General features: G+C 50.2%; 1 protein-coding gene across 4 annotated transcripts in view; it reads right to left on the reverse strand.

The window, feature by feature from the left end:
* Positions 1–634: 634 nt before the first annotated feature.
* GALNT14 (polypeptide N-acetylgalactosaminyltransferase 14) overlaps positions 635–27,759 on the reverse strand; it is a 236,826-nt gene continuing 209,701 nt past the window's right edge. Inside the window, exons 10-15 of one of the 4 annotated variants that reach the window (XM_023217301.1) lie at positions 22,455–22,581; positions 19,780–19,872; positions 15,151–15,234; positions 14,530–14,674; positions 2,386–2,505; positions 635–1,234 (exon numbers count right to left, since the gene is read on the reverse strand). In XM_023217301.1, the coding sequence (XP_023073069.1) occupies positions 1,076–1,234; positions 2,386–2,505; positions 14,530–14,674; positions 15,151–15,234; positions 19,780–19,872; positions 22,455–22,581 (728 nt within the window). In that variant the 3' untranslated portion in view covers positions 635–1,075. Of the gene's footprint in view, positions 1,235–2,385; positions 2,506–14,529; positions 14,675–15,150; positions 15,235–16,395; positions 17,979–19,779; positions 19,873–22,454; positions 22,582–27,759 lie in introns of those variants that run through there. The other 3 variants (XM_023217302.1, XR_002732623.1, XM_023217303.1) reach the window with 3 other exon arrangements.

The following is a 27,759-nucleotide window of genomic DNA, read 5'->3' on the forward strand; positions in this document are numbered from 1 at the left end:
AAAACAAAGTCAGTTACCAAACAGCATGTAGGAAACTCACCTGGGCAGAGAAGGTATGGGCATATTTTGGGAACTTCATATGGATTGGTTCTTCTCTTAAACCCTAGTTAATAATAATGGACCACAACCATAACCCATTCCCAGGGCACACCAGTAAGCTGGGGATTTATTAGAGTAAGAAACTTCTATGCCAAAGGCCATAGGCCATAAAGCCCTAGCAGCTAGAGAGACCATCTAGGTAGAGTAGTGTTTTTAACCAAGGAGTGGCATCAGAATCAGCTGAGATGTCTGGACCCTACCCTACACCTACTGAACCAACCAGGATCTCCACAGGGGAGCCTAGAGCCTCCAAGTTAGACAATTCCCCAGAATGAGGCAGGTGTGCATCATCAATAGAAACCCCTGATCTGGTCCCACTCTCCCACTTTGACATAACAGGAAATGGTGGGCCAAAGAAGTCACATGTCATTTTAAGATCCCACAGCTAGTTGGTGGCAGCCCAGGATAAGGGCACGGGTCTCCCGTCTCCCTATCTTTGTCCACTCCGCCACAGGTGCTCCCCACCCCATACCCCTATTCCGTGAAGAGCTCAGCTTAGCCCTGAGCCAACATAAGAAGAAAAGAGCAAGAGATGTCCAGAGACAACTTCTAAGGTTTTCTTTATTTGTTTTGAAAACAACCTCCATTCTTCATCTCTCAATGTAGTCCTGGCCTAGTGACAAAGAAGGCTTTTCTCTCTGGCCTCCAGAGAGTGCTTCCTTTGTAAAAAAAAAAGGAACAACAAACACTTCCCATTAGGTTTCTGTCTCCAGATACCAGTCAGGAAAAGACTGGCCAGGACTGGAACTTAACGGCCTTGAAAACATGTAGGATTTGTCTCTGAGCCCCATTGGCTTGTGATATTTTCCTCTGTCCTCCCTGAGACAGTGACTCCTATCCTGGGGGGGGGGCTCTGCCTCCACCTCCCAGTCCAGGATGTCCGAGGTGGTTGCGGGCTGCTTGCTGCCCAGTTTCCAGTCTGTTCTGGTCCAGGGAAGCACCACCCCGTGGCCCTCGCTGCTTCTGGCAGGGGTCCTCAAGAGCTCACCATGTCCCAGTGCTGGCTCATGAGTGAAGACTCACATGGGTTGACGACGATTTCCTTGCCGTTCTCGGTGCCATCACCGAACATATCTGTATCGAGGCAGAGGTGGGATGCTATGTGCTCAATGTGGGAACCAGTTCTGGTCCATTGCTGTTAAGACAGAGAGGAGAGTGAATGAATGAGTTCTGGCATTGTCAGAAAGGTAGGTGCCTCATGTCTAGGGTCACTCAGAGACTTGATTTCATGGTTTCATAAGCACTAAAACTGTTAACTAATTGCTCTGCCAGGTACTATTGTTGGTTGCTTTTTTAAAATTGGATTAAAAGAAGTTAAAAGCAAAATCAATATGTTTACTAGGAAAACTCATTAGGAGGCAGCAACTTTCCAAGCAGTAGCCCAGAAAATGTGAAGTGAGTTAGTCACAGGAGCAACTTAAGAAACGGTCTACATTCAGCATCTGCATGATGGCAGGGAAGTGGGGAAGAGCTGGGGTGGTGGGAGCAGCGAGTGTGATGGCAGGAGGGGCTGGGGGCTTCTTCAAAATGTGTCAGCACACGAGGGGCCAGAGCAGAGAGGCGGGTCTCATGCAGCAGGTTCTCACACTTGACCTCGCACGACAAAGGAGGGACTGGACACATCAGGGGAAGCACCCCGGAGCAGGCACTAAGCACATTACTGCCAAGAGACAGTCACAGCTGCCCTGCGTAGTGGACCTCCTCAACCCCATTTCAGAGAGGAGGAAATGGACACCCAGAGAGGTCCAGTAACCTGCCATGGGTCACACAGCCAGTAAACCATAAAACAGCCATTTTAATCTTGTTCTCTCTAACACCAATACCCAGTTGGCAAGAAACTGAATGGAGACATCACTTTGCTGCTAGAGGAACTGGGCATTAGATGTGCCCAGAATGCTAGGAAGTTTGGGGGACATACTGTCAGAGCCCAGGGCCCTGAAGGCAAGGGTCAAGTCTTGCTCATCCTTGTGACCCTGAGATCCTTGTTTGGGATCCCAGGTGGGGAACAGAGCAATGACAGGAACGTAGAAGATGAATGGGCATGGTGTGGTCAGTGGAAATCAGTAGGCTTTCATGGGGCAGGCTGACCAGCGAGGGTGGATGTTGCCATTGCTGCTAGCAACACAGAGGGGGTCCCAGGCAGTACTTTCCCTCCCTCTCCTGACCTCTCTTATCAACTCTTCCTCTTCTAACAATTTCTCTCTTTTCCTGCTCATGAGACTAAGCCCTAAACAGGCAGTCACATTACGGAGATGGCCACATCCCAGGGACCTGCTGAGCACTTACCTGTCTGTCATCTCCATTCTTGCAAAGGACAAGAACCACTGGGGCGCCAGGGAACAAGGTGATGACTGACAGGCACAGCTCCTCCTGGAGGATCTGCTGGGTGTACGTGAAGGCCCACACCTGGGGAGAAAGAGACCAGGAAGGTTTGTTGAGGATCTAGGAAGCCACCACTCAAGGGATACAACCACACCTACGGGTGTGATTAGCACAGGTTGATAAGAAGCACCAAGGGTCCCAGTAGGCAATGATCACGAAGGTTACGTTGGAAAATGTGACTCAAGTGCCACAGACTCAGAGGTCATATCTCCATGGAAATCTCCATCCAATACCCCACGAAGGGGCCTGGGCCTGGGCCATTCAGGCTGCCTCTGGGAGTCCTGAACAATTCTGGCCTTTGGGCAGGAGCCTGAACAACAACGCCAGTTGAGCTGTGTGCTCCACAGTTTCTGTCTGGAGAAAACGTCTTGAGGGGGTATGTTCCCAGCACTTGGCATTTCAAGCAGCCACCTAGCAGGTCAACTCCCAACCCCTCCATACCAGATATCTTTAGGCTGTCCCCTGTTCTTTGAAAGGGAGTCTGAGTCAGTGTCTAGAGCACATGAGAGTTACAACAAGAGGCAGATGGAAGGACAAATGGAACAAGTGTTCCAAGGGAATGAATGAAGAAGGGTTGAGGGAATGAAGAATGTTACGAGGATTAAAATTATTTCAGGAGAGTACATGTGCCAGAATAATAGATCTTTTGGACCCTGAGCTCTTGCAGGGAGAAAAACTGAGAAATGGGATTGACAAGCAGAGTTCTGTTGGCATCAGGAAGAAGGGCATGCTGTATCGTTCATTATGAGAAAAGATTCCAACATTTTGCCTCCAAAGTGCCAGAGATCACAGAGTAACTGTAGCTTATGAAGCCATAAGCACTTCCCAGTTCTTAAGTCAGTGGGGCAGAAAGTGCTGGTGGAAGCAGTTTTTTTCCCAGGTTGTAAAATAAGGATAACATTTACCCCTTGCCTCCATCTGGGGGCAAAGAAGATGATTCTTGAATTGGGTCCCCCGGGGAAACTGCAGAGGATCCTTTGAGGGCTGTATCTATTTCCACTACATCCCTGAAACACGTCGACCCTGAACCTCTGGACCAGGTTACTCATTGGCTACTTCCCCTTGGCCCAAGAATGAAAAAAGTCCACTTAGCAGGCCAGCCCCCTACTCTAGGACAAGGTGTCTCCCAGGCAGACATGGTGGTCATCTGCCTTTTGTTCTGCACCTTCCCTCTTGGTCCCCGGTCCTCTCCTGACCTCCACAGGCTGCTGAAAGACTTTAATTGCTTTCTGGGACCTGGGTGATTCAGAGGAACCACTCCCATAGGCTCAGGACCTTCTGCTGTCCTGAATACGTCCATCTTGAGTCAACCTGACTTGCTGGACGATGACGCCTGGCTCTCTTGATCTGCGACTCACCAGCCTAGTGGGAGAATGGCTCCTGCATAAGGATTCTTTTATCTCTTTTCAAACTGCTAGTGTTGGGAGAAGACCTAGATCAGAAAGTACTCGCTGGGGAGGGATGCAAATATAGATGAAACAAGACTGTCCATGAGTCTTGTTCTTACAGCAGGGCAACGGGCGTCCATGTCTAGAAGGTGGGCCCCTAGGTGTTGGCCTAGAATATTCCTTGGCCTGTGGGGAGGAGAGGGAAGGGCGTTCTTTATACTATTATATAGTTCTTTATACTATTCAACTTCGGTATCTATAGATACTTGAAATTTTCTATAATAAAGTCATGAGATACATTCCTTGGGACATATCAAGAAGTTCTTCTCTGGCCTTGTGAACATCACATTCTACACATCCCATTTGCCTTTCTCCAAGATAAGCTGAAAGGGGAAAGAAGTCTCTCCACACAGAGGTGGTGCAATGACCAGGCTGCTGCTGCTGCTGCTAATAAGAGCTGACATTTATTGAGTGCTTGTGATGTGCCCAGTATTATCCTGACAACTTTACACAGATTGATTAATTTTCATAAGAATCCTATTAAGTAGGTATTACTATTATCCTCATTTTATAGATGATGAAACCAAGGTTTGGAGAGGCTATCCAAAGTCATACACCAGCAAGTGGCCCCCACACCAGCTTTCTCCAGCAGCTCTGCTCTTGCTGATGCTGGAGAGTCAGGGCTGGCTCTGAGCTCTTTGAGACAACTTTAACTGGGGAGAAGACACCTGCCCCTGAGATTCTTCTTCCAGGTTGTAAACGTTAAAACCAACGATCAGCTCCACCTTGACAGGGGAGAGTGGCAAGAGATTCTTCTTGGCCAGTTTCCAATGACAACCTTTATGAAAAGATGAACAAAGGTTGTACTTCCTTGCCAAGGTCTGGGGTGGGGCAGGCCAGAGAATAGTGCCCTCTTTAATAGAGTAATTGGGCCATGAGTATGAATGGAGGCCCACATTCCTGATTCTATACCAGACCATAGGATACACACAGTGCTGGCTTCTAGCCTGAGTAGCCCCCCTTGTCTTCCCCCACCTTGGCTGCATATCCAAGCTGAGTCATTCCCTTCTAAATGGTCTCCCTTGGACCTGGGGATGTGTACTGAGACACAGTCCACCCTCAGAGGACAAACCCAGGGATGAGACCCACGCAGGGCTTTGAATTAGGCTGGGGCCATTTGAGTGGGGGATTCTGAAGTACTAAATATCCAGAATGTGATCTAGAAGGTGGGCACCTGGGTGTGGGCCTAGAATATTCCTTGGCCTGTGGGGAGGAGAGAGAAGGGCCAAAAGGTCAAATGCAACAGCTGGACTACCAGGAAGCCATATGCCCTGAGGTCAGTACAACTGACCTCAGATTTAGACTTCTCACCATTCTCTGGAATGAGGCTAAAGAAACAGTCACTGACAGGGGAAGACGAAGTTCATTCCTTCTGACCCATTACCTGACTATAGAGTCTGTAGGGAACCACAGATTAGTATTTCAAAAATAAATCCTGCCATTATCTTACAGTCACCATCATACAAAGACATTGTGTTTTTTTGTTAAAAGCATTAACTGATTAAATATAAAAGCCTCTTGTGAGAGCCCACTTTGCAGTTCTTCTTTTTTAATATCCTAGGGGTCTCAAAACTGGAAGTGCTGGATGGGTGTGTGGGCAGTTCTTTTGACATCCTCGACCCTTGTTGTCCACAGATGCCTTTCAGGAAGAAATGCACTTGGGCATCTAGTGCGTCTCCAGGCTAGGGCCTGATGAAAACATCTCAAAGACCCCCAAGGAGAATGTGTGAACATGCACAGATAATGAAGCCCTCATGCTAAGTGGACTTTCCATTAGCTGGTATTTCCTGGCATTTCAATAATTTAGCCTCGTCACATCCCAGAGGAAGGCTGATGTCTGGCCACATCTGAAAGAGGAGAGGAGGGAGGAGAAGCAGGAGACAGGAGCACGCAGGCGGGAAGCAAGGAGAGCATTTTCAGATTTCCATTCTGCAGCCTGTCAGACTTCCCAGACGGGCCGTGATGAATGGGTTTATTAAAAGAATCCTGCAGTCAGAAACAGACTCCAGGAAGGCAGCAGAGGTTGCTCAGCAGGTCTGGCCTGGATCGCTGAGTGCTGGGCCCTCTGCCGGTGGCTTCGTTTGGGGGCCTGGCAAAAGCCTAGCCCATGATGGAGGCCCTGTGGCAGGCCAGGTCTCCCTAACAGCTGAACAGGCAGGCCTCCACGACCACTGTTTCAGCCCTGAGTGGGTAGGTTAAATGTTACAGGCTGAAAGGGCCAGTGCTCTTACACAGGCTGGAATGTCACAAAAGCTCACCAAGAGTTTATCAAGGCTTTTCCTGGGCCTTGAAGCATGACAAGATGATGAAGGAATTCTTCACAGGACCCGTTTAGGATTAAACAAATTTTATTGGGGGTCTGAAGAAACTCCCCAGACCTCCACAAACAAGTTTTACTGGGGTCTGAAGGAACTCCCCAAACCTCCAAGATTTAGCAGGAGACAAGAGTAATCACCCCTGGCATCCGGACCCATCTAGATTAAGTACATTTACTGAGGCTCCAGGAGAAGGTCTTCAGGACTCAGGCCTTAGTTACAGATTAAAAGAAGTTAATCACTTATGTCTTTAGATGAATGTAAACTCACACTCAGACAAATAGCTTAGAAGGTATATAAGCTCTGAAAAACTTTGTAATTTTGAGTTGGTCTGGCGATAATTTCCAGGTCTTCTCTCTGTACCCGGTTACAGAAATAAACTCTTCTTTCCCAGTTCATCTGCATCTCATTATTGGGCCATGAGAATAAGCAGCCCAACCCTCGGTTTGGTCCAGGAACTGTCCCTCCTATCCAAGCTGTAGCCATAGAAGGGCAACCCAGAGACCGTCCTGGGGGTTGGTGTGGGTAGCCCCGCCCCCTCTACTGGGATAGGCCAGCTGGGGGCTGAGGAGGAGGGGAGTCACCAGTGAATGAGTAGGGGATCGACTGGGCCAGTCTTAAAACCTGTGCTTGGAGGACATCTCCGGAGACAGCCACTGCTGGTGGGAGCAGGGACGGGACGGGCAGGGGATCAGAAACCTTCTCTCTGTAGCAGATGCCAGTCTGGCCACAGCTGTGGAAGCTGGGATGCAGAGGGCCACAGCACCCAGCCTGGGGCTTGTGGTCTTGCACAGGATGGCGAAGCAGGGATGAAAGATTGTCTTAAGAGGTAACTAAAAGAGGGCTGGGTGCGGTGGCTCTTGCCTGTAATCCCAGCACTTTGGGAGGCTGAGGTGGGTAGATCACGAAGTCAGGAGTTCGAGACCAGCCTGGCTAACATGGTGAAAACCCATCTCTACTAAAGATACAAAAATTAGCCAGGTGTGGTGGCATGTGCCTGTAATCCCAGCTACTCGGGAGGCTGAAGAAGAATTGCTGGAACCCGGGAGACAGAGGTTGCAGTGAGCTGAGATCATGCCATTGTACTCCAGCCTGGGCAAAAGAGTAAGACTCCTTCTCAAAAACAAAACAAAACAAAACAAAACAAAACAAAACAAAAAAACAAAAAAACATGCAGCAGTGAGGACGAGGGGCCCCAGCAGAGGAGCTGGTCTTGGAACGGCCCAGGTCCCCACCTCTGGTAGGCAAGGAGCAATCAGCCTGGAGCAGCAGCTCTCAACTCTCCCCACTCAGTGGACCCCTGGCAGTGTCTGCAGACATTTTTTGGTTCTATAGCTGGGCGAAGGGGTGTTACTAGCTGCCAGGGGGTGGGGTCAGGGATGCTGCTAAACATCCTATGCTGCACAGGACAGCCTCTCAACAAAGAAGGATCTGGCCCTAATACCAGTAGTGCTGAGGGTTAGAAGCCCTAGTGTCACCTTAAGGGCTTGGACTCTGCAGGTGGCAAGCCTGCATCTGAACCATGCCCTGGCATTACTCACAAACCACCTGGGCAGTCTCTCCAAGCCTCCCTTAGCCCATCTGTCAGTACTCTCTCCAGGAGGGTTGACACCACCAGGCATGGGCAGGGCAGCACTGCTGGTTTTGTTGTAGTTAAGACAGCCAAAGTGATGCCTGCTTGTAAGAGACTCTTTCAAGGGCCAGGCCTGGTGCTAGGTGCTTCACATTCATTGTCTATTTAATGCTCATAATCACAACAGTTCCCATTTTGTAGAAGGGGAGACTGAGGATCAAAGGGGCCAGTGGTTACTCTGGGCAATGCCAGAAGCAGATCCCAGGGTTGATTCTGAACTTGGTCTCTCCTTGGCGAGGTAGGACCTGAGCTACGTATCCAGGGCCTTGAACCTCTTAGTCCATACTGGGTACCTCCACGGTCCCTGAAACATAGCCTCGAAGCTCTCCCTTCAAACAAGGCATCTAGAATGGATGAGCCTGCATTCAAATGAACTGACCTCGCGATGCCTCTGGCTCTCTGAAGCATCAGCCGTAGTGACTGTACCAACTGTGACAACAGCACAAGTGTGCCTATGGTCATGCTGGGGTCTGCCTCCGCCCCTCCCTGGTGGAGGCTTTCTCTCCAGAGGCAGCAGGATGACCTGGTGGGGTCCTAGACACACCTCCTTCCATTGGAAACTTTGATGGACCCACTTCTGGGGTCTTTCTTTATTTCCAGCCCATTCTGTCCTTTCCTCCCATGTGGCAAGATTACACTTATATGTATGATTAAAGCCCACACTCAGTACATTTTTGTTGGGTCATGTTGTTGGACCCTGGGGTGATACCAGGGCTGGGATCCCCACAGAGCTGCCTATTACCCTGTGAATTTGAGCGAGTTACTCAACTCTACCACAGTTCCCTTGTACGTCAAATGAGGATGACGTCAGTCTCTAAGAGGGTCACTGCAAGAAACAAATGGGTCAATACCTACCCCAGAGTGGTGCTTTCCATCAGCAAATGCTCAACTGCTGTCTGCTGTGTTGACGATGGTGACCAGGGGGAGCCAAGAGGAAGAGAGACGACCTTACAGGCCTTCCTTTGGAATCCTGCCCAGGAGCTACGCTGGAGGCAGGGATGGAGCCACTCCCAAGGCTGTGCTGAGAAAGCACAGGAAGGAAGGGTGGCATTGGGCAGGGAGGGTGGCATCAGGCAGGGGCAGTGGCATCTGGCAGGGAGGGTGGTATGTGGGCAGGGAGGTGGCATCGGGGAAGGGTGGCATCAGGTAGGGAGAGTGGCATCGGGCAGGGAGGGTGGCATCAGGTAGGGAGAGTGGCATCGGGCAGGGAGGGTGGTATCAGGCAGGGAAGGTGACATCGGGTAGGGAGGGTGGCATCGGGCAGGGAGGATGGCATTGGGCAGGGAGGGTGGCATCGGGCAGGGAGGGTGGTGTGTGGGCAGGGAGGGTGGCATCAGGCAGGGAGGATGGTATCGGGCAGGGGGGTGGCATTGGGCAGGGAGGGTGGCATCAGGCAGGAAGGGTGGTATGCGGGCAGCCTGTCCCGCCAGCAGACTCAGGCTCACACACCTCGAGGCACCAGTGCCAGTCCAGGTTAGGGGGAGACTTTATCTTCACCTGCTCACCCAGGGTACCCACCTTGCACGCTCCACAACCAGTAGCCCACACACTGGGAGACAGGTAAAATGACGACCTAAAAATGTATTTTATGTTTTTCCCCTTTTTTAAAATGGGGATGGAAACTAGATTCGTGCACCTATATTCTTTCTACCTTTCACAAATATTTTTCTGGAGTCCAATAAAGTTGAGAGGAAACTTGTTAACCTGGAGACTTCTCGGGCTTCACATGTTTACAAACGGATGATGTATTTCTCTCGCATTTCACCTAAGGTATCAGTTTTCCGACATCTTCAATACACACTCAGATTAAACATTTTGCTCCCAAGGTTGACAAGCCAGCCAAGAGAGGGAGGGAAGGAAGGGTGAGGAATGGATAGGGCTGGGGGTGGAGCAGCATCGGGAGCCAGTGTCAGAACCAGAGGACAAAACAGTCTCCTTTCAACAATGAGGATGCCCCAGAGCCTGGGCTCACTGGCCTGCAGAGAGTGTGGGCAGCTAAAGCTGAACTCAGCCCTTGGTTCCCATTCTCTGGTGCTTTTACTCCACAACTGAGGACCCTAGAGTCTCCAGGCCAAAACGACCAAGTCTTATTAAAAAACCTATGTAGATTTCATCCCTGGGTTCATACACGGTCCTGTATCCCCAGCCAGTTACTTTACCTGGGACTTCACTTCTTCACCTTTGACCTTGTCCTCTGAGGGTAGACTATATCCCTTGTACACACCCCTAGGCCCCAGGGGGACCATTTAGTGACCCAGCTTGGATCTGTAGCCAGGGTGTGAAGAAATGGGGGCAGGCAAGACAGGAAGCCAGCACGGTGTGTGTCCCACATTCTGGTGTGGAATCAGGAGTAGGAGCCTCCATTCATGCTCTTTCCAGTGCCCACAAAATCAGGGAGGGGACTACTCTCTGGCATGGTCCTCCACCCTAGACCCTGACATGGGGGTACAACCTTCGTTCATCTTTTCATAAAGGTTGTCATTGGAAACTGGCCAAGAAGAAGAATCTCTCGCCACTCTACCCTGTCAAGGTGGAGCTGATTTATGGTTTTAATGTTTACAACCTGGAAGAGGAATTTCAGGGGCAGGTGTCTTCCTCCCTGATTAAACCTGTCTAAAAGAGCTCAGAGCCAGCCCTGACTCTCCAGCATCAGCAAGAGCAGAGCTATGACACGTGGCCAGATTCTCCAAATCCATCTTCACCCTTATTGGTAGGATATGACTTTGGGCAACCTCTCCAAGCGTTGGTTTTGTCATTTTGACCTCGGCCCCTATCTGTACGATGGGATAATAGCAACATCTACTTAATAGGCTTTTATGTCACTTCCCTGATATGGCCTCTCAGAGACAAAAGAAGTGGGAGCAGAGAAGACTGAACAAACCATGTTTAGGGGTTTGAGGGGCGGATGTGACTCCCTCTGGACAGGCCAGCAGGCAGGACAAGTTGGAGGACAGAGGTGGGAAGAGGTGATGGGGGCAAAGCAGCTGTAAGAGGAGAGAACGCAACAAAGCCCAGTGTTAGCAGAAGGGGTTGGGAAGCAGGAAGACAGGAATAGTAGTTTATATGGGAAGGAGGAATGGACACTGAAAAGAAGAGAAAGGCCATGTAAGTCAGTGTATACCACACACACACACATAGGCACACATACTCAGGGAGATTATCTTAGCTGGCCTGGTCATGTGGATTTCTATCAGTCCCATGTGGGTTTAACACCTCCAGATTACTTGGAAATGTATCTGAGTCATGCTGTGAGCCCTGGAGGGCAGGGGCTGTGTCTCACCCAGCATCAGGCCACCTTGCTTCTCAGCAGGAGTGGTCCCTGGACCATGGTACATTCTGTGAAGTGGACTGAACATCGTCCTGTCGTGGACTATTCCCCTTGCACCCCACATTCACACTGTGGTGACACCAACCCAGTTGTTCTCTCCAAGGCAGAGAGGAGGGGCAGCTCACTACCATCTTCCAGAGAAGACGCTTTGCTCACACGTGGGCCATGCCCAGGATGAGTGTGAGTTGCCCAAAGATGACTGTTGTCCCTCCCCTTTTTCACATGACAGGAGGGTCATCTGGGATGGGCACTATTACCCTCTGGTCAAATAATGGCCTGACAACTCTCCTTGGGGCCAGGGCATTGCAGGGCCCCTCTCTGAGGCCCATAGAGACCTGGCTCCTCTCCTCCCACTTCCTTATGCAGCCAAAGGCATCACGTACCAGAAAAGCCCCCTATTCTGCTGGGAACAGACCAAGCACACTCCTGCCCCAGGGAAAGGAGGAAGACAACACTGTGGCTGCTGCCTACCAGCACTGCCCACACACAGATTCAGAAGAGAGGGATGTGTGTCACCTACTCACAATGTTTTGCAAAATGCCACTTGAGCAAATTATGTCACTCTCAGCCAAGCAGTCACGCCTAAAGCAAAATCAACACCTCAGTTTCCTTCCCCTTTTCCTGTCTGATTCAAGCAGCTCCCTCCCCTGCCCTACTGGAGCAGAGATATGGTTCCTGGAAAAGCCACCGCAAGTTGGAGCTGGGTTGAGATGCCTCAAGTACCAAGGCCAAGAGTCTGGCTTTTGTGGCAGACAATAGGAGCCATCGATGTCTGTGCTGAGACTGAAAACAACAGATTAGTGACCACATGCAACGTCAGGGTGGGGGCAGGGCTGCAGCCAGGGCAGGAGAAGCAAGTGGAGGCTGTCGCCATACTCTAACCCAGTGGCTCCCAACTGGGGTGGTTTTTCCCTCAGGGGGCATTGGGTCATGTCTGAGACACTTTTGATGGCCGTGACTTGTGCTGACTTGTGTTGGGGGGAGGTGCTGCTGGCAAGAGTGGGCAGAGGCTAGGGATGCTGCTAGACCACCCACAACACACAGGGCAGCCCCTACAACAAAGAAATGTCCAGCTCAAATGTCAAGAGTGCTGAGATTGAGGAATGCTGATCCAGCATAAAGAAGTGAACATGGGATCTAAGAGCAGTCCTTCTGAGAAACGAGACAATGAAGGGTGCAGGAGAAAGAAGAGTTGCAGGAGCTGGACCGGGCTGGAACTGGGGGTCCTGGGAGAAGGGGGTCACTTGGAGAGAGCTAGTGGGACGAAGGAGGCAGCCAGGGTGCCTGACAGGTGCTCATGGCCATCTGTTGACTTGAGTCACAAGTGAGTTCGGTGTGGCCATGGACTCACTCAATCAGCCAGTGTTGAGAGAGAGTCCCAGGTGGGAGATCTACACCTGCAGATCTGCAATTCCCAACCCTCTCCTGAGGTCTCATAGCATCCTGTTCCCCAGCACAAAATGCAACCTCTTCAGCACCTGCAGATCTGCAATTCCCAACCCTCTCCTGAGATCTCATAGCATTCTGTTCCCCAGACAAAAACGTAACCTCTTCAGCATGGGAAGAGAGACCAGGATTTGGCTCCTGCTTCCTCTCCAGCCACACCGTCTGCTGCTCCCTCCCCTCACATCCCACTCTCCAACGCGACTCTCCCACAGCCCTGCAAAGGCAGCATCCTCGCCAGCGTCCTTGCTCAGCTCCAGGTCTTTCCTGGGCCACCCTTTCTTCCCTTCCCAACCTGGCCTATTTCTACTCATCTCTGAGAATACAACTCATTTCCAAGTCCGGTTGGAAACCTTCGCTGAGCCTCACACCTAACTTGGATGACCTTCTCTTGCAACTTCTGTGGTACCCTAGACAAAACTCCATCCAGGACAGAGATTACATCATAATGGCTACTTTCTAGCTTATTTTTACTTTAGGCCCTTTGAGGTCTCCTTCAGGCCTGCAACCTAGTCTTTCATCTCTGCATCTTCATAGTTAACAGGCAAGTATCTGTTGAATAAATAAATGAATTCATGGATAGATAAAGATATGGAATTTGTGAATCAACAAACAGGAAACTGTCAAAGCTGGAAGCATGAAAAAAGTCTCCAAGAAATGGTTTGTAGAGAAAAGAACAGTGAGCTGAGAATCTTGGTGACTACCCGCCAGAAGGGTATGAGAGTGGGGGTGAGGAGTTAGCAAGGAAAACAGATGAAAGGAACAGGAATGTAGGACAAGGGGGTTGCACTGAGCCACAGAGCCAGGTGAGAAGCCATAGACAAATGCGCGCTTTTTTTTTTTTTTGAGGAGTTTCACTATTGTTGCCTGGGCTGGAGTGCAGTGGTGTGATCTCAGCTCACTGCAACCTCCGCCTCCAGGTTCAAGCAATTCTACTGCCTCAGCCCCCTAAGTAGGTGGGATTACAGGCGCGTGCCACCCTGCCTGGCTAATTTTTTGTATTTTTAGTAGAAACGGGGTTTCCGCATGTTGGCCAGGCTGGTCGTGAACTCCTGACTTTAGGTGATCCACCTGCCTTGACCTCCCAAAGTGCTGGGATTACAGGTGTGCACCACTGTGCTTTAATGCAGTCAACAGGCCAAGTGCTACAAGACAGGCTGTGAATTTGTCAGTGACCTTGGAAATAACAGTTCTAGCCTCAGATGGGAGAAGACTGTCCGGTAAAACATGGCAGGGAGGGGAAGGTACTCTGTCGATGAATCAAGTAAAGCACAGGAAACCTTTCAGAGAAGGGACCACAAATGGTCCTGCAGCCTTAGGGGAGGCAGGAGATGCAGAGGTGAAGCTGGGGATGAAGAAGGATGCTGCCCAGAGACAGGGTGGCGGACAGTGATGGTTTTACGAAATCTGATGTGATTACCTGCCAGTCAGAGCTACATCAGCTGGGAGACTCACAGAGCAGGCATTCCGTCCTGTCCCAGGAGGCAGTGTCACCCAGCGGCAGCCTTCTCCGCCTTTTGCATTTCACATCTGCGAACTAGCTGTGCCATTGGCCTTGCCTGACCCTGCCCACGGTTGCTGCCAGCAGGTAGGACACCAACTACAACAAACTCATTAAGCTCCTGCTAACTTAATGGGCAATTTCCTGTAGGCAGGATGCTGCCTGTTAAGCTGTCTTTCAGAGGAACTCTATGCACTTGGAAAGCAAGCAGTGTAAGTACAGTGGCAGAGTGGGGGGACGACACCTCTCATGCTCCACTACTGATCTCTGGGAATAAATAGGCATCTGATGTCAGGTAAGAGCAGGTGATAGAGGCAGAGTCATCTGGCCGCCTCCCTCTACTATACACACAGTCCTGTATGCCCAGCCAGTTACTTTACCTGGGACTTTGCATCTTCGCCTTTGACCTTGGCACAGGGGCTCAACTTTAGGTTTGCGGTTTCTTGGTTGTTCTGCCTTTGAGATTCCAGGCACTTCTGTCTCTGTCGGATATTGCCCTTCTGGATGGAGGACTCCTTGGGGATGCTAGAGGAGAGTCACAGGGAGAGAGGAGAGTCCACTGCTCATTGGATTAGCAAGACTACCAGCTGGAGAGGGTGGGCAGTGTTCTGAGAATGGCAGGGCTGGGTTGTTACACAAGATTTGCACAGCTCGGAGAAAGGCAGGGTGCCACTAAGAATGAGGCGGCAAGGAAAGACCCAGGAGCCACAGACGGGGATGAGCGCCTGCAATGGAGCTAGTGTCAGTGAGTCCATAAGCCAGGGCTCAAACACAAGCAGGTGAGAAATACTGCTACTGGCTAACCGCAATCCCTCATGCTACTGATTCAGTATAAGATCCCTCCTGGTTTTAGGAGTGAAGGGAGCCAACTGGTCTCCTTAGACCTCTGATATACATAAAAGCCCTCATCTAGTTGGTCACTGTCTATCTCTTCTCCAGGCCAAGCCAGCTGAGGGCCTCTCCTTTCAGCCAGCCAAAGCTCCAACAGGTAGGACGGATACCTGAGTTCAGGGTAGACATTCTCCAGGTACCACTTGAAACTCTGGCAGCGCAGATTCTTCCTCAGGTCCAATCTGCTCTCAACACTGGGGACAACGGGGTTGTGGACACACACAAAGACAAAACACAGCTGTCAGAGGCAGGCGCCAGCAACGCCAGTCCAGACTGAGAGCACAAAGCGCAACTCATAGCCATGCTCTGTGCTCACAGCTCTCTGGAGGGTGCTGGGGAAATTAAGCAAGAACAGATTTCCATAACTGCAGACAGAGCTATGGGAACACTTAGCAATATCTCACAATGGTGCAGTAATGACAGCGAGGACTGGTGCTTTTACTTGAAGATGGAATTTGGGGGTGTTTTTCCTTTTCATTCGAAACAAAGCTGCAAGAGCATTCAGTGTGTTGTCAATAATTCACCGTTGGGGCTCTGGGTCTACTTAGTCACAATTTCTCTTTGGATTCTGCAGCCGAAACACCACTCCCCGTTGCCCCAGCCTCAAAAAACCCTTTTATTTCGCTGTTTCTGGGGTCTGGTCATGTTTGTTCATCAGATATTCATTGAGTACCTACTGTGTGTCAGGCATTGTACCCAATGTGGGATACTATGGAAAGCTTTCGAACAATAGGCAAAGACAATGAAATAACCCATCACAGCCCAGGTGACATAGGATGAGCAGGAGGGATCTATGGGAACAACTCAGAGGGGGATCCTTGCTTGTCGGGTCCATGGTGGTCAAGGTAGTAATGGTGATGCTGAGATCTGGAAGGAAAAGGGGACATTATCTAGACAAACCAGAGGTAGGGGCCCCTGCTAGAGGCAGTGGGGAGAGCGAGATGAGCACATGTGAAGACATGAAAGAAGCTCTGCGGGCTGGAAGAGTGCTGCAGGATCTTAAAATAGACGTATATGTGAATGTAGGGGTGGTGATTTGGAAGAGCAGAAATGGGTGAGTTGAAAGCAAAGACAGACCATAAAGGGTCCTGTGAGGCACTGCCAAGGAGTTTGGACTTGTTTAAAGGGCACTGGGATGAAACTGATGGGTTCTAAGCAGGGCAAGAGGTGGTTTGTACTTGGAGAGCATCTCAGTGCTGGTCCACAAATAGGTCTGACGGGCAAAGCTGGGGCCAGGGAGGGTAGTGAGGAGGCAGCTGTGGAAACTCAGGTGCTGATCATGCTTTCAAACAGGGAAGTGGGGGGTGGGAATGAAGAACGACAGGCTGAGTGCCTCCACACCTCTCGGCACCCACCTAAGTTACATCCATGTCTTGTTCTTCCTGGGCAGACACATAGAGCTGGTCTTGCTTCCTGTCCAGCTCACTTCCTTCCACTCCCCACCTCAAGATTGCAGTAGAACTTCTTCTTACAGAGCACCAACCACAGCTCATCACCAGACTCTAAGCTCCATCGGGATGGGAAGGATGACAGGTTTCTAAAATGCTGAATACTGGGTGTTTAGCAAGGGCCTGCGTGCTCACTGTGTGATGGTACAGTGTTACCAAGACTTGGTGATCATTTGGATGGGAAAGAGAAGGAGAGGGATTCAAGGTTGACACCTAGATTTCTGACTTGGGCAACAGGTGCAAGGAAAACTCTTCATGGAGATGGGAAATATCGGATGAGGAGTAAGTTTAGGAGCAAATGTCATGAGTTCAGTTTAGGACTTGTTGAGTTGGAGGCGCCAGGGAGACATCCTGGTGGAGGTGTCCAGTTGATAATTGGATAGAAGGAATTGGAGCTCAAAGGATAGGTTTAGCTAATAAATAGAGATGCAAATATCAGCAGCAGAGATATAGTGCTTAATGCCAGGGAGAATATGTAGTCAGAAGAGGCTTTCTAACGGACCTTCCGGCAAGACCACCATACGAGGAGTAGGAAGAGGAAACAGCCTGCAAATGGGACCAAACAAGCAGTGCCTAGCAGCAGAAGAAACACCATGCCTGCAGAGTTCTGGAAGCCTAGGGACCGGGGGAACAGCAGAGGGGCTGGGGGAGGGAGAAGATTCATGCTGATGGGGCAGCGTAAGAGGACAGTACAGGGTGCAAGGAAGTCACGAGGGAGCCAGGTGGGAGCAGTCTCAGGGCTTGCGGGCCAGGAGCGAGGAGGGGAGTGGAGAGAGGAAAGCAGACCACTGCTTCACGAAGCTGGGCACTGGAGGATTGGAAAAGACAGAGCGTGGATGATGAGCAATGTTGGACTGAAGGAGCGTTTTTGTAGTTTGTTTTCTTTCCTTCCCCTCCTATTTTTTTTTTTAAGATGTAAGACATTTAATAAGTTTAAATGGTGATGGGAATAATACAGCAGAGGAGAGATCAGGGATCAAGGAGAGAGTAGAGGCACCCAGAGGGCAAAGCCCCCTAAGGAGCGTGGTTCCCAAACTTGTCCCCATGTTAGAATCACCTGGTGTGGGGTCTTCAGAAAAATTCCACATCCCAGGCCACACCCCAGAGCAAGTAAACCAACTTTCTGGAGGAGGGGCACAGACTGCAGTCAGTTTGAAACTCCCCAGGGGACTCCCATATGCAGACTAGTTTGGGAACTTCCTTGGTAGAACCTTGCTTCTCGAATTGTGGCACTCAGGCCAGGAGCATTGCATCACCCGCAGCTTATTAGAAATACAGACCTCCAGAGTCAGAATTTTCGTTTTAACAAGATCCCCAGGAAATCTGCTTGCCCATTAATGTTTGAGAGGCCCTGCGCCAGGAGGCAAGAGGAGATGAATCCAGGCAGTGGGAACTCGATAAATGTTGATTTATGAATGAATGCAGCGATGAATGGTGCATCCGGAGTACAGGTGGAGGGATGGAGACCACAGCAGGAAGCACAGCCTGTCCTTTGAGACAAGAGACAGAGAAGGATGCTGCAGATGCAGTGAAGTTAATGGGTTGGTTTGTTTTGGGAAGTTGATGTCATCTATTTCATCTGTAAAACAGAAGGTGTCATCTGCTGCCAGCGAAAGAGGGGGGTGGACTAGGGGCTGGGAAGAGTGGAGATTTAATGAAGATCGAGGGAGAACGCTAGCTAGGAGAGGCAGCAGGGCCAGTGGGCAGACTGCAGGCCTTGCTGAGACTGACGACCATGGTGTATTATTAGTAGCACCAGCTGGCATTCCCAGTTCTGTTCAGCAGCCTGTGTGCACTGGAGGACAGGGTGCAAAGTCAGATTCATCCAAGGTTGAACCTGGAAGAACTGTGGGGATGGTGTTGCTAGATGGACAATAGCACAGAAGGTCTGAGGACAAGACCTTTTAGTTCAGTTTTTAAAAGAGTAGAATCCAAGCTAGAGAGGGAAGGCAGTGAGGGGGATGTGGTTTGATATGGCCAACAGATTGGAAGTTCTGATGAGGACTGAAAATGAATGCCTTGGAGGTTTGGAGTGAGAGAACCTGAGGGGCGGCATGGATTTATGGTTTCAGAGGTGCAAACCATTTTGGTGGGTTCTGATTTAATCCTCCCACTCAGTGATGGGTTCAACCTATGAAGTTTAGGCTGCAAAAAAACCCATCTGCTCAACAGCCTTCGTATGATGAGTGGGTGATGTTAGCATGACAAAAAGTCGTTAGTTGCCCCCAAAGAAACATAAATGATGGCATTAGTGAAGGTGCTATTTTTCTCTACGCTAATCAGCCCCGGGCTGGGGAATGTAAGGTCATTCCAAGTTTTAAAATCAGACAGGTGTGGTTTGAGCCACCATCCCCCTCTGCCATGGTGTCATCTAGGGCAAGAAGCTTAACCTGTAGAAGCCTCAGCCTCCTCATCTGTAAACCAGAAGTCATTATGCCCATTCCTCAGAGCTGGGAGGATTACTGAGATGCCTTATGTAATGGTATCTAGCTTTTATTTATTTATTTATTTTTAATTAATTAATTAATTTTTTTGAGATGGGGTCTCACTTTGTCGCCCAGGCTGGAGTGCAGTGGCATGATCTCGGCTCACTGCAACTTCCGTCTCCCAGGTTCAAGCAATTCTCCTGCCTCAGCCTCCCAAACAGCTGGGACTACAGGTACCCACCACCACGCCTGGCTAATTTTTGTATTTTTAGTAGAGACAGGGTTTCACCATATTGGCCAGGCTCGTCTCGAACTCCTGACCTTGTGATTCACCCACCTCGGCCTCCCGAAGTGCTGGGATTACAGGTGTGAGCCATCACGCCCAGCCTGGTATCAAGCTTTTAATAAACATTCCTTTCTCTGTCCTCTCCTCCCATGAAACTTGAGCACTGCTGTAGAGGACATCTGTACACATGCTGTTCCTCCAAGGAAGGAGAGAACTTAGGCTTGGATGATGTAGAACTTGGAGGGAGGAAGTCCCACCTAGAAGGACTAAGGCTGTCTACTCCTGCCTCCTTCGTCTCTGCAAAAAGCAGGAAATATTGGTCCATTGCACAAGGCACAGCTCAGCTCCCCTAGAGCTGGCAGTCCAGGTTGCCAGGAGTCATTCTATAAGAGCTGCCTAAAGCCCTGCACATCCAGAGCTGGGCAGAAGCTCTGAGGAACAGGAACGAAGCCACAGTCTTGGGCCCTGCGGGAGCACAGGGCAGCTAAGCTGACTGGCCTATCAGCACCCATTTACATCGGTCCTATGAGCTGGGCTCTTTTGCACTCTCTGCCCTCCTCAACCTGAAGGAACACTTACTTCCCGAAGGGCCGCTCCAGGGCAAATGGCCGGGCAGCGTAATAGTATTGCTTGTATTCATCCATCCACACTTCAGCTGTCCGCTTGGTGTTCCTGGGAAGACAAGGAGTGACAAGGAGTGTCAGTGAGGGGCTGTCTGAGAGGCCCCATGAGTGTCAGTTAAAATACACATGTGTGGGCTGAGGTGGCAGCACCGCCTAGGTTCCACCATGGTCAACCCACTATCATTCCTGTTCCCAGGGCACTGAGCCTAGCCAAGCCCCACCCAATCCCCAAAGGGGTCTTTACCCCAAGACACAAGATTTTAGTACAGGTTGAGTATCCTTTACAAGAAATGCTTGGAACCAGAAGTGTTTTGGATTCGGGTGTTTTTGTTTTGTCTTGTTTTGCTTTTGGAATATTTGCATACACATAATGAGATATCTTGGGGATGGGAGTCACATCTAATCTAAACATGAAATTCATTCATGTTTCACATACACCTTATACACATAGCCTGAAGGTAATTGTATTTTTCCCTTGGGGATGCTGAATAAACTGTGGGTTGTCTGCCTGCATTTTGACTGCCATCTGTCACATGAGGTCAGGTGTGGAATCTTCCACCTGCCGCATCATGTGGGTGCTCAGAAAGTTTCAGATCTTTGAGCATTTTGGATTTTAGATTTTTGGATTAGGGATGCTCACCTCTAATAACAACAAACCTTTTCCCCAAAAGATACAGACTAGGGAAATCATGCCAGAAACTGAACTTCTGTGGCTCTCAAAGAAATAGGGAGAAAAGGCTCAGGAACCCGACACATCCCTTCACTGCCAGTAACCAAGAGTGCAAAGGCAAGGCCTGCGCGGGCATCTGGCCTCTGGCTGTCCTCGGGCTCTTGTCCTGGGTTCTGTCCCTTACCATAGTGGAAGTGCTCAGGTCCCAGCTCTCCAAGGGGAAAGTCGGCACACACAGGTCTTCCTGCAGGCCGTGCAGTTAGCCTGCTGCAGGTGTAAATAACTAAGTAATCAGGCTTCTCTTTCCAGACTTTTTGCTAGCACTCTAGTTTTTAAAATCAGGTTATCTGCCCTGACTCTGACCCCACAAATCACAGAAAAGGAGATAGAGAGACAGACACTAAGGATGACATCCCTCAGCCATCAGGGGCACTAGAAAAGGCCCCAGAAAAGAGAGAAAAGATGTCAGAAAACAGTCAGGTGGCTGGTGGCCTGGGCAGCAGTGGTATCTGCTGAGGTCAAGTAAGGGAACTTGGGGCCTAACTGAAAAGGGGGTGCTCTTTCAGATGCTAACTCTAGCGCACAAGCATTCAAGAGAAGAGGGTGGCAAGCCCTTCTAAGCTGGGACCTGCAATGACAGTTTATGCACACACAGCCTTGTCCATGGGGCACCAGAGGCAGTTAACAGCACCTCCCTGGCCCCTTCCACTGCCGAGCCATCAGCACATTGGAAGCTGCTTTTCAGACATCCGTGCCACAATCCTGTAGAAACTGAATGACCTACCAGTGGCATGCAGGATGTCCACTGGCCAGGACCCAGTCTCAAAGACAATGACTGTCTGGAGCTCCAGGCTCTGCCCCTCATTCCCAGGCCGGCCCCCCTCCAGGTGGCCACATGGCTCCTGCACAGCCACCACCTCCCTGTGCCAGACGTCCCCAGCTCACCTTTACTTTTTAAAACCTGAGAGCTGAGGCAACCCTGCCTTTGCTCCCCACTGCTTCCTGGCCTGCTGATTTTCTCATTGCCCTACCCTTGCCCTTCACGTTTTTGCAAAAGGTGTGGCCAATTTTCCCATTGCTCAAACCCATGTCTCCTCCAAGACAGCTGTGTTGGGGTGGCTGTGTCAGGACGTGATGACACAGCTCCCCCTACCCCAATGGATCAAATGACAGAAAAAAAGGAAGAGGGGACCAAGTGGAGGAGTGAAGCTATCGGATGACAAGAGACAGAGGGTGGGGGAAAGAGAGAGAATCAAGAGGAAAAGAGGCAAAGATGGAACAAATTATTCTGAAAGGAGAAGAGAAAGATCGAAAGAGGAGAAATCGAGGAAAAAAGAGTGGATGAAGGGAGGAAGCAGGGAACAGCCAAGTGGGCACCCTTGGGTCTCTGAGTCCTGGTAAGAACCACCCCCCACACAGGAGAAGAGAGCGCAACAGCAGACAGGAGCCCAGGGTCTCAGGCCCTGCTCCAGCCTGGACCCTTTGACTGTGCTGACTAGGCCCTGGAGCAGGCACCTAAGCTACAACCCTTGGGCCTTCCCATTCCCCTGCATCTGCCCAAAGACCTCTCCCCTAGTGACCCAGCCTGAAGGTGGGGCAGCGGCTCTTCTAGAACTCCAAGGTAAAAAGGGCTGCCTTCTTCCATCCCACAAAACCCCAAATATCTGGAGCCCATGCCCTGTAGGAGGGCACTGATGGGTGACTTGAAGCCCACGAGGCCTCATGTGGGGCCTTCCAAAGCCTCAGAAGTATTAGGGAAGCCTCTGGCCCTAATGCTGGACATGACAGGCCTGCCCTCCCTACCCAAGCAGAGTCTGGGTAGTACAAGGTGCAGCCCCAGCCAGTCCAAATCACACAGGCAGCCTAACAGAGCACCAGGGACGGCTGCAACCCTTACCAGCAGCCGCCCACCATGGCTGCCTGTGCTGCTGCCCACCCGCACTGAGCCCCTAGGCACTTACTTTATATACGTGTTGGCATTTCCATCAGGAAAAACGTACGGGTGCTTCTTCCGGAAGACGTGCCCCACTCGGCTGCAGGGGACGATCTCTAGGCTGCCCCCGCACATCCACACTCGGAAGGAGATTTCTGCAAGACAGTCACGCCCCTCCTATGACCTCTTATTACTGCTGCTTTGAGGCCCCAGGTCTAATGAAACGGTGAGGGCCCCGCAGAAGCCAAAGAACAGACTCTGCAGCCAGTCTGCAGGCTCCACTGGCTGAGAGACCTCAGTTTCTCCATCCATAAATGGGAATAGTCCTACCACTTCGGAGGGTGGTATAAGAGAGCAGGGAAACAGTACCAACCAGCACGCTGGCCTCTGGAGCATATTCAGGGGATAGCATAGTGGGGCAGGGGCTCTGCTGCAATGTCTTAGCCTGGAAAGGAGGAGCCTTGGGGCACCAAGAGAATTGCCTTCTAACTTGCAGAAGAATTCACTGTGGAAGTCTGGTTAGATGCACTCCCTGTGATCCCAGAGGGTTAGAGTCAGGACCAAAGAGAAAGAAATTTCAGTCGAGAATACAGGAGAATTTTCTAACAATCAGGGACCAGGTGACCATTGAGAGAAGACTTGGGACAGGCTAGAAAACCACGGCAAGGATGCAACAGAGGGGACCGAGTCCCCAGAAGGCCTCAGGGCAAGGTGTCCACAGAAGTTCCTTCCACAGTGAATGCAATTCTACCACTGGGGAAGAGCCACCGGAATCATAACCCAGGAGGAGAAAGTCTGTGCAGTTAATTAGAGCTGAAAGCAGCTCTAGAAAATGCTAGAAGCCTCAAAGCTGTTGTTGCTGGTGTCCCCTAGGTTTGTACACAGAGCCGTTTCTTCCTGGTTGGCTGCTGCTATGGGCCCTCAGAGAGGTGGGTGGGATGGAGTTAGCAGAGGCAGTTGTGATGAGTGTATTTCTCCCCGGGACTACACCTGAGCTGGCTTGAAGTAGTGCTTCTGCCCTGAGAAGGAAGTGGTGGCATATCAAGGGGGGAGGGAGGGAATTTTATCACTGCCATTGGTTAAAATTGCCAGTGCATGGTGACATTCAAAAGCAGAATGACTATTAGTGTTAATATTGCTCTTAAATTTTCTACAGGTAATGTACCCGCTAACTGACTGCAGCGAGGGCAGGCTACTTCCTGCATCCCACTGGGCCTGTCGCTGGTAGAAAAGGCAGCTCCTGATCTGTAGGTATTCTGGTCTGGCTAATGCTTCTGAAGTCAAGCCCAGGTGTGTGGCTGCCCATGTGAGGGGCCATGGGGAAGCAGGCTGGGTGTTTAGGGGCAGGGAACAAGAATGCAGGTATTCTGGGGCCTTCATATCACATGTGTGTCCTGCACCCTGCTCTCATTCACCTGTCCCCAGCCACTCTTGCCTGTCATCTACCTGTCTCCTCCCACGTTTCCTTGTAAAGGCCCCTGGACTGAGGTAAGATTTCCTTCACTAGCCCTACTCCATCACCTTCTCTGCACCTGCCCCTCTGCCTACTGCTGTTCACTCCCGGGAAGCCTGGATTCCCCTAAGGGTGGGGACCATGTAGACTCAAGGAGGAAGAGAGGACTTCTCATGACTGCTGCTGAATCATGGCAATAACGTGGGGGAAAGGAACAGGAAGAACTTAGCTCCAGTCAGCAGGCCCAAGTCTGCAGTAACCGGCTAGCTGCAACCTTGGGCAACCTGCTTAAGCTTGCAGAGGCCTGATTTACTCTTATGTCAAACAAATGTCATAAAAACACTCCACTGGACTGCCATCAGCATCAAATGAAACAGAATTTTGAGAACAACTGTGTAAACGCTAAGTGTGATTGAAAGATCAGCAGCAGTTATTATGAGACATCCCTCTGAAGCCAATCTCGTTAGAACACGGACATCACCCACCTGTGCCCCCTTTTAATTTGTTGGACGACTTACAGATGCTTCTTCCCATCTTCTGCCACACTGCAGGAGATACCTGAAATGTATGCACTTCACATTTGAGATTTCGACTCTCCATAAAGTCCCATGGTATAGCGGGAGTTGGCATTTGGCTGGGGCACTATTTGAATCGTTTTTCACATGAGTCATTGAGCAAAGAGTGAGCTCAGCCAACTGCCTGGCACCCACATCCCCATCTTGCAGTAGCACATAGAGGAACCTGGAGGTCGGTGCGTGGAGTGGTGTCAGCACGTGTGAATTTCAGTCTCATGTCTGTGCTCCAATCAACTCCTCTCCAGAGACTCAAAACAGGGCCTGCTCCAGTTCCCAAAATGGAAAACCCTCCAATTCCTCAACACTAGAGATGGAGTCCTTGCTCGCTAGATTTAAGTTACACATCTTGTGCCAGCTTTCTTCTAAAGATATGTATGGGTTTCATCTACAGTCTCTTCCTTTCCTTGTATTCAAATGAGACATATGTCCCTTTGCCTTTGCAAAGTGAATCCCTCCAACCTGTGCCTCCACCCATGCCCCACCCCCATTCCCCACTAGCTGTTTCTTTTCCTATGATCCCTCATCCCAGCTCTTTATTTCTCTCTGAATCTACTGATCCCTCCCTTCTGCCACGGGCATGCACAGGTCCCCAGCTAGGCCAGCACCTGGCCCTGATCCTTCTCTACCTTCCTTCTGGTCTCCCTATGTTCTGCTCCTACAATCCCTCAACGCTCTGCTTCCGAGCATTTTCCTGACACTGCTGTCGCCTCTGCTCCCAGAGTTCACCCTATGCTGAGGACTCACCTCCATCCTACCAGCCCCAACTCTGCCCCAGGCTCTGGCACCAACTTCCCAGAGGATTGGCTGAGGTATCTATTGAGGTGCATGGGACATTATCACACCCAAGACATCTCCTATGCCCTCGGCATCTTCCCACAGCCCGCTGCAGCCCTGCCTCCTCTAAACACATTCCTCCTCCTTCTAATTTTCTTATGTCTGTTGCCTTAGTACAAAAGTTGAGTATTGCAATTCTGCAAGCATTAGCCATGGGAGGAAAATGACCCCTTCATTTACTTCTGGCCCAGGCAGGCAGTAGCTGATTAGTCCTAACAACCCTGCTCCATTGTTATTAATGTTCCTATTTTGCGATGCAGAAGCAGCTCTGATAGGACAACTGAGAGCGAGGAGCTGGTGACATTCAAAAGCACGGAAGCACATCTCCCCAACTCCAAAATCTGTGCTCTTCCCCCGACACCACCCTGCCTCCATACTGAACATCTTCCACCAGCCAGTACAGCTGTGGATGCAAAGATACCGACTTCAAGGCACTCACAAATGAACAAGAGTGACAAATATATAGTTAGCTGTCACATGCCTACCCTGTCAACTCACTCATCCAGTCCTGAAGGATGTCCGTCTCAGGTCTCCTTCGGGCCAGCTGCTGCCGCCCAGAGGAACCTGCAGCTGAGATGAGTTAAGAGTGTCTCTACTCTGGAGTTCAGATTGTTATGCCTGGAATTATTGGAGGCACGTGTCTTGACATGGATCGCTGTGCTGCTGCCAGAGTCAAGAGGCAGTCTGAGGGATGCGGCTTGGAGTTTTCAGATTAGTGTGATGATTTATAGGGATGACAATGAGGGATATTTAAAACCTAGGCTATACAGGTGCTCTACCCTTATCTACATCACTGACTTCAAGGAAATGATGTGTATCCTCTCAGGACTGCAGGCCAGGCCTGGTGGTTCACAGATATCTGCTGAGACCTTTGGGACAGTCTTCAGTCCTGAGGTCTTGTGAAAGGGCTTGCACAAGCGCTATCAGAAGTGCTGCAGATTCATGTGTGAGGCGAAGGACCTTCCAGGTACAGCTTAGGGCCTCTGATCTTTGAGGCTGCAGCACCTGCAGAGTCATCATTTCTGAAGTGAGGGAGGAGGGAACAAAAAAAAATTTGTGTAGGGAGTTTGCAGGGGGTTCTTGCTGAGTCAGCGCCCACATAATCTCCCTGGTGATGAATGCCGCCTCACGGAGACCCAAATCCACTTTGAATTCCAGGCATGGAGATGTGTAATTATTCCATCCTCATCTGGGGCACTCTTATAATCTTACTTTCTTTAAGCGTCAGGTAAATATTTGAGAGCAAATTGCCCTCCCGCCCTTCATCCCCCTCTCCTTCCTTCTGTCTCTCCATCTGCTGATCAGTAGTTCTTACCACTCCTCCCAGGGTCCTAGCCCTTCACCAGAACCAACTTCTACCTGGCAAGCCCATGAATGGTGGACACGAATTCAGGGGAGAAGGGGCAGCTTTCTCTCCAGGAAGCAAACCACGACTATTCACATGCCACTGCTTGGCCATACTGGTCAAGGTTCTAATTTCATTTTATAGCCTGGTTTCTAAACAAAGGCAAAGAGAATTATTACACGTGGGTACCACATTTTAAATGGAGCCTCATATAATGTATATGTGTGTGTATTATATATACAATAGCATAGTCCATTCTACTTTTGGCCAAGTTTAAACCTCTATCTGAGAAACAGACACTCACCTGGCTATTGTCATTCATAAGTCCACACATATTTATGTACAATGGGGAACCTTACCTTTCAGTAATTTTTAAGTTCCCAGCATCTGCTGGGCTAGAAAGCAAGCTCTGTTATTACTCTTTAATGAGCGAATGGACTTGAGTAGAGATAATCTTATTGGCCCACAAAACATCGCCTTGAATCTTTGAGCAAAATTGCATTTCACCCATGGCTGGGACAATCAAGTCTCCATCCACACCTCTTACTCTAGACAAGTATTGACCACAGGCATGCCACGATCTGCAATGGCCATATGATTGCAAATGCCAGGTGACACCTTTATCTTTCCATATTCTCTATTCAAACAGAGCAACCAGTGTCTGATGGGACTCAATTACACTTAGGGAAGTTGAGAAGCAGCAGGAAAGGACAGCTTCAAGGGGTCTCCCTTGGGCATGGGGCTTTAGCCAGTAGCCCAGACAAGGAACAGAGTGCTGGCTGCATTAGCTTTACTCTCCATCTGGGGGAAAAGCTGACTTCCTATCACACTTGGGTGCTCTTCTCAAACGAGACCATGCCCCTAATCTTGAGCCACCGATCATGGAAAGGGTGAGGCTGAAAGAGAAAGTCAAGGAATAAACTAATCCAGCAGGTCACACATAATCCTCGTTTAACAAACCTTGCTCTCTGAAAGAGAAGGCAGCTCACCCTGGCGGAGCACAGGCACTTTCATTAACTAATTAATCTTCGCAACAGCCCTGTGATGTGGGGCCTACTACCATTTTCCATTGCCGCAATAACAAATCCCCACAAACTTAGCGGGCAGGTTTGGCGGAGCCCTCTGC

This window comes from Piliocolobus tephrosceles, chromosome 15 (assembly GCF_002776525.5).
Source record: "Piliocolobus tephrosceles isolate RC106 chromosome 15, ASM277652v3, whole genome shotgun sequence".
NCBI classification, from domain to species: domain Eukaryota; kingdom Metazoa; phylum Chordata; class Mammalia; order Primates; family Cercopithecidae; genus Piliocolobus; species Piliocolobus tephrosceles.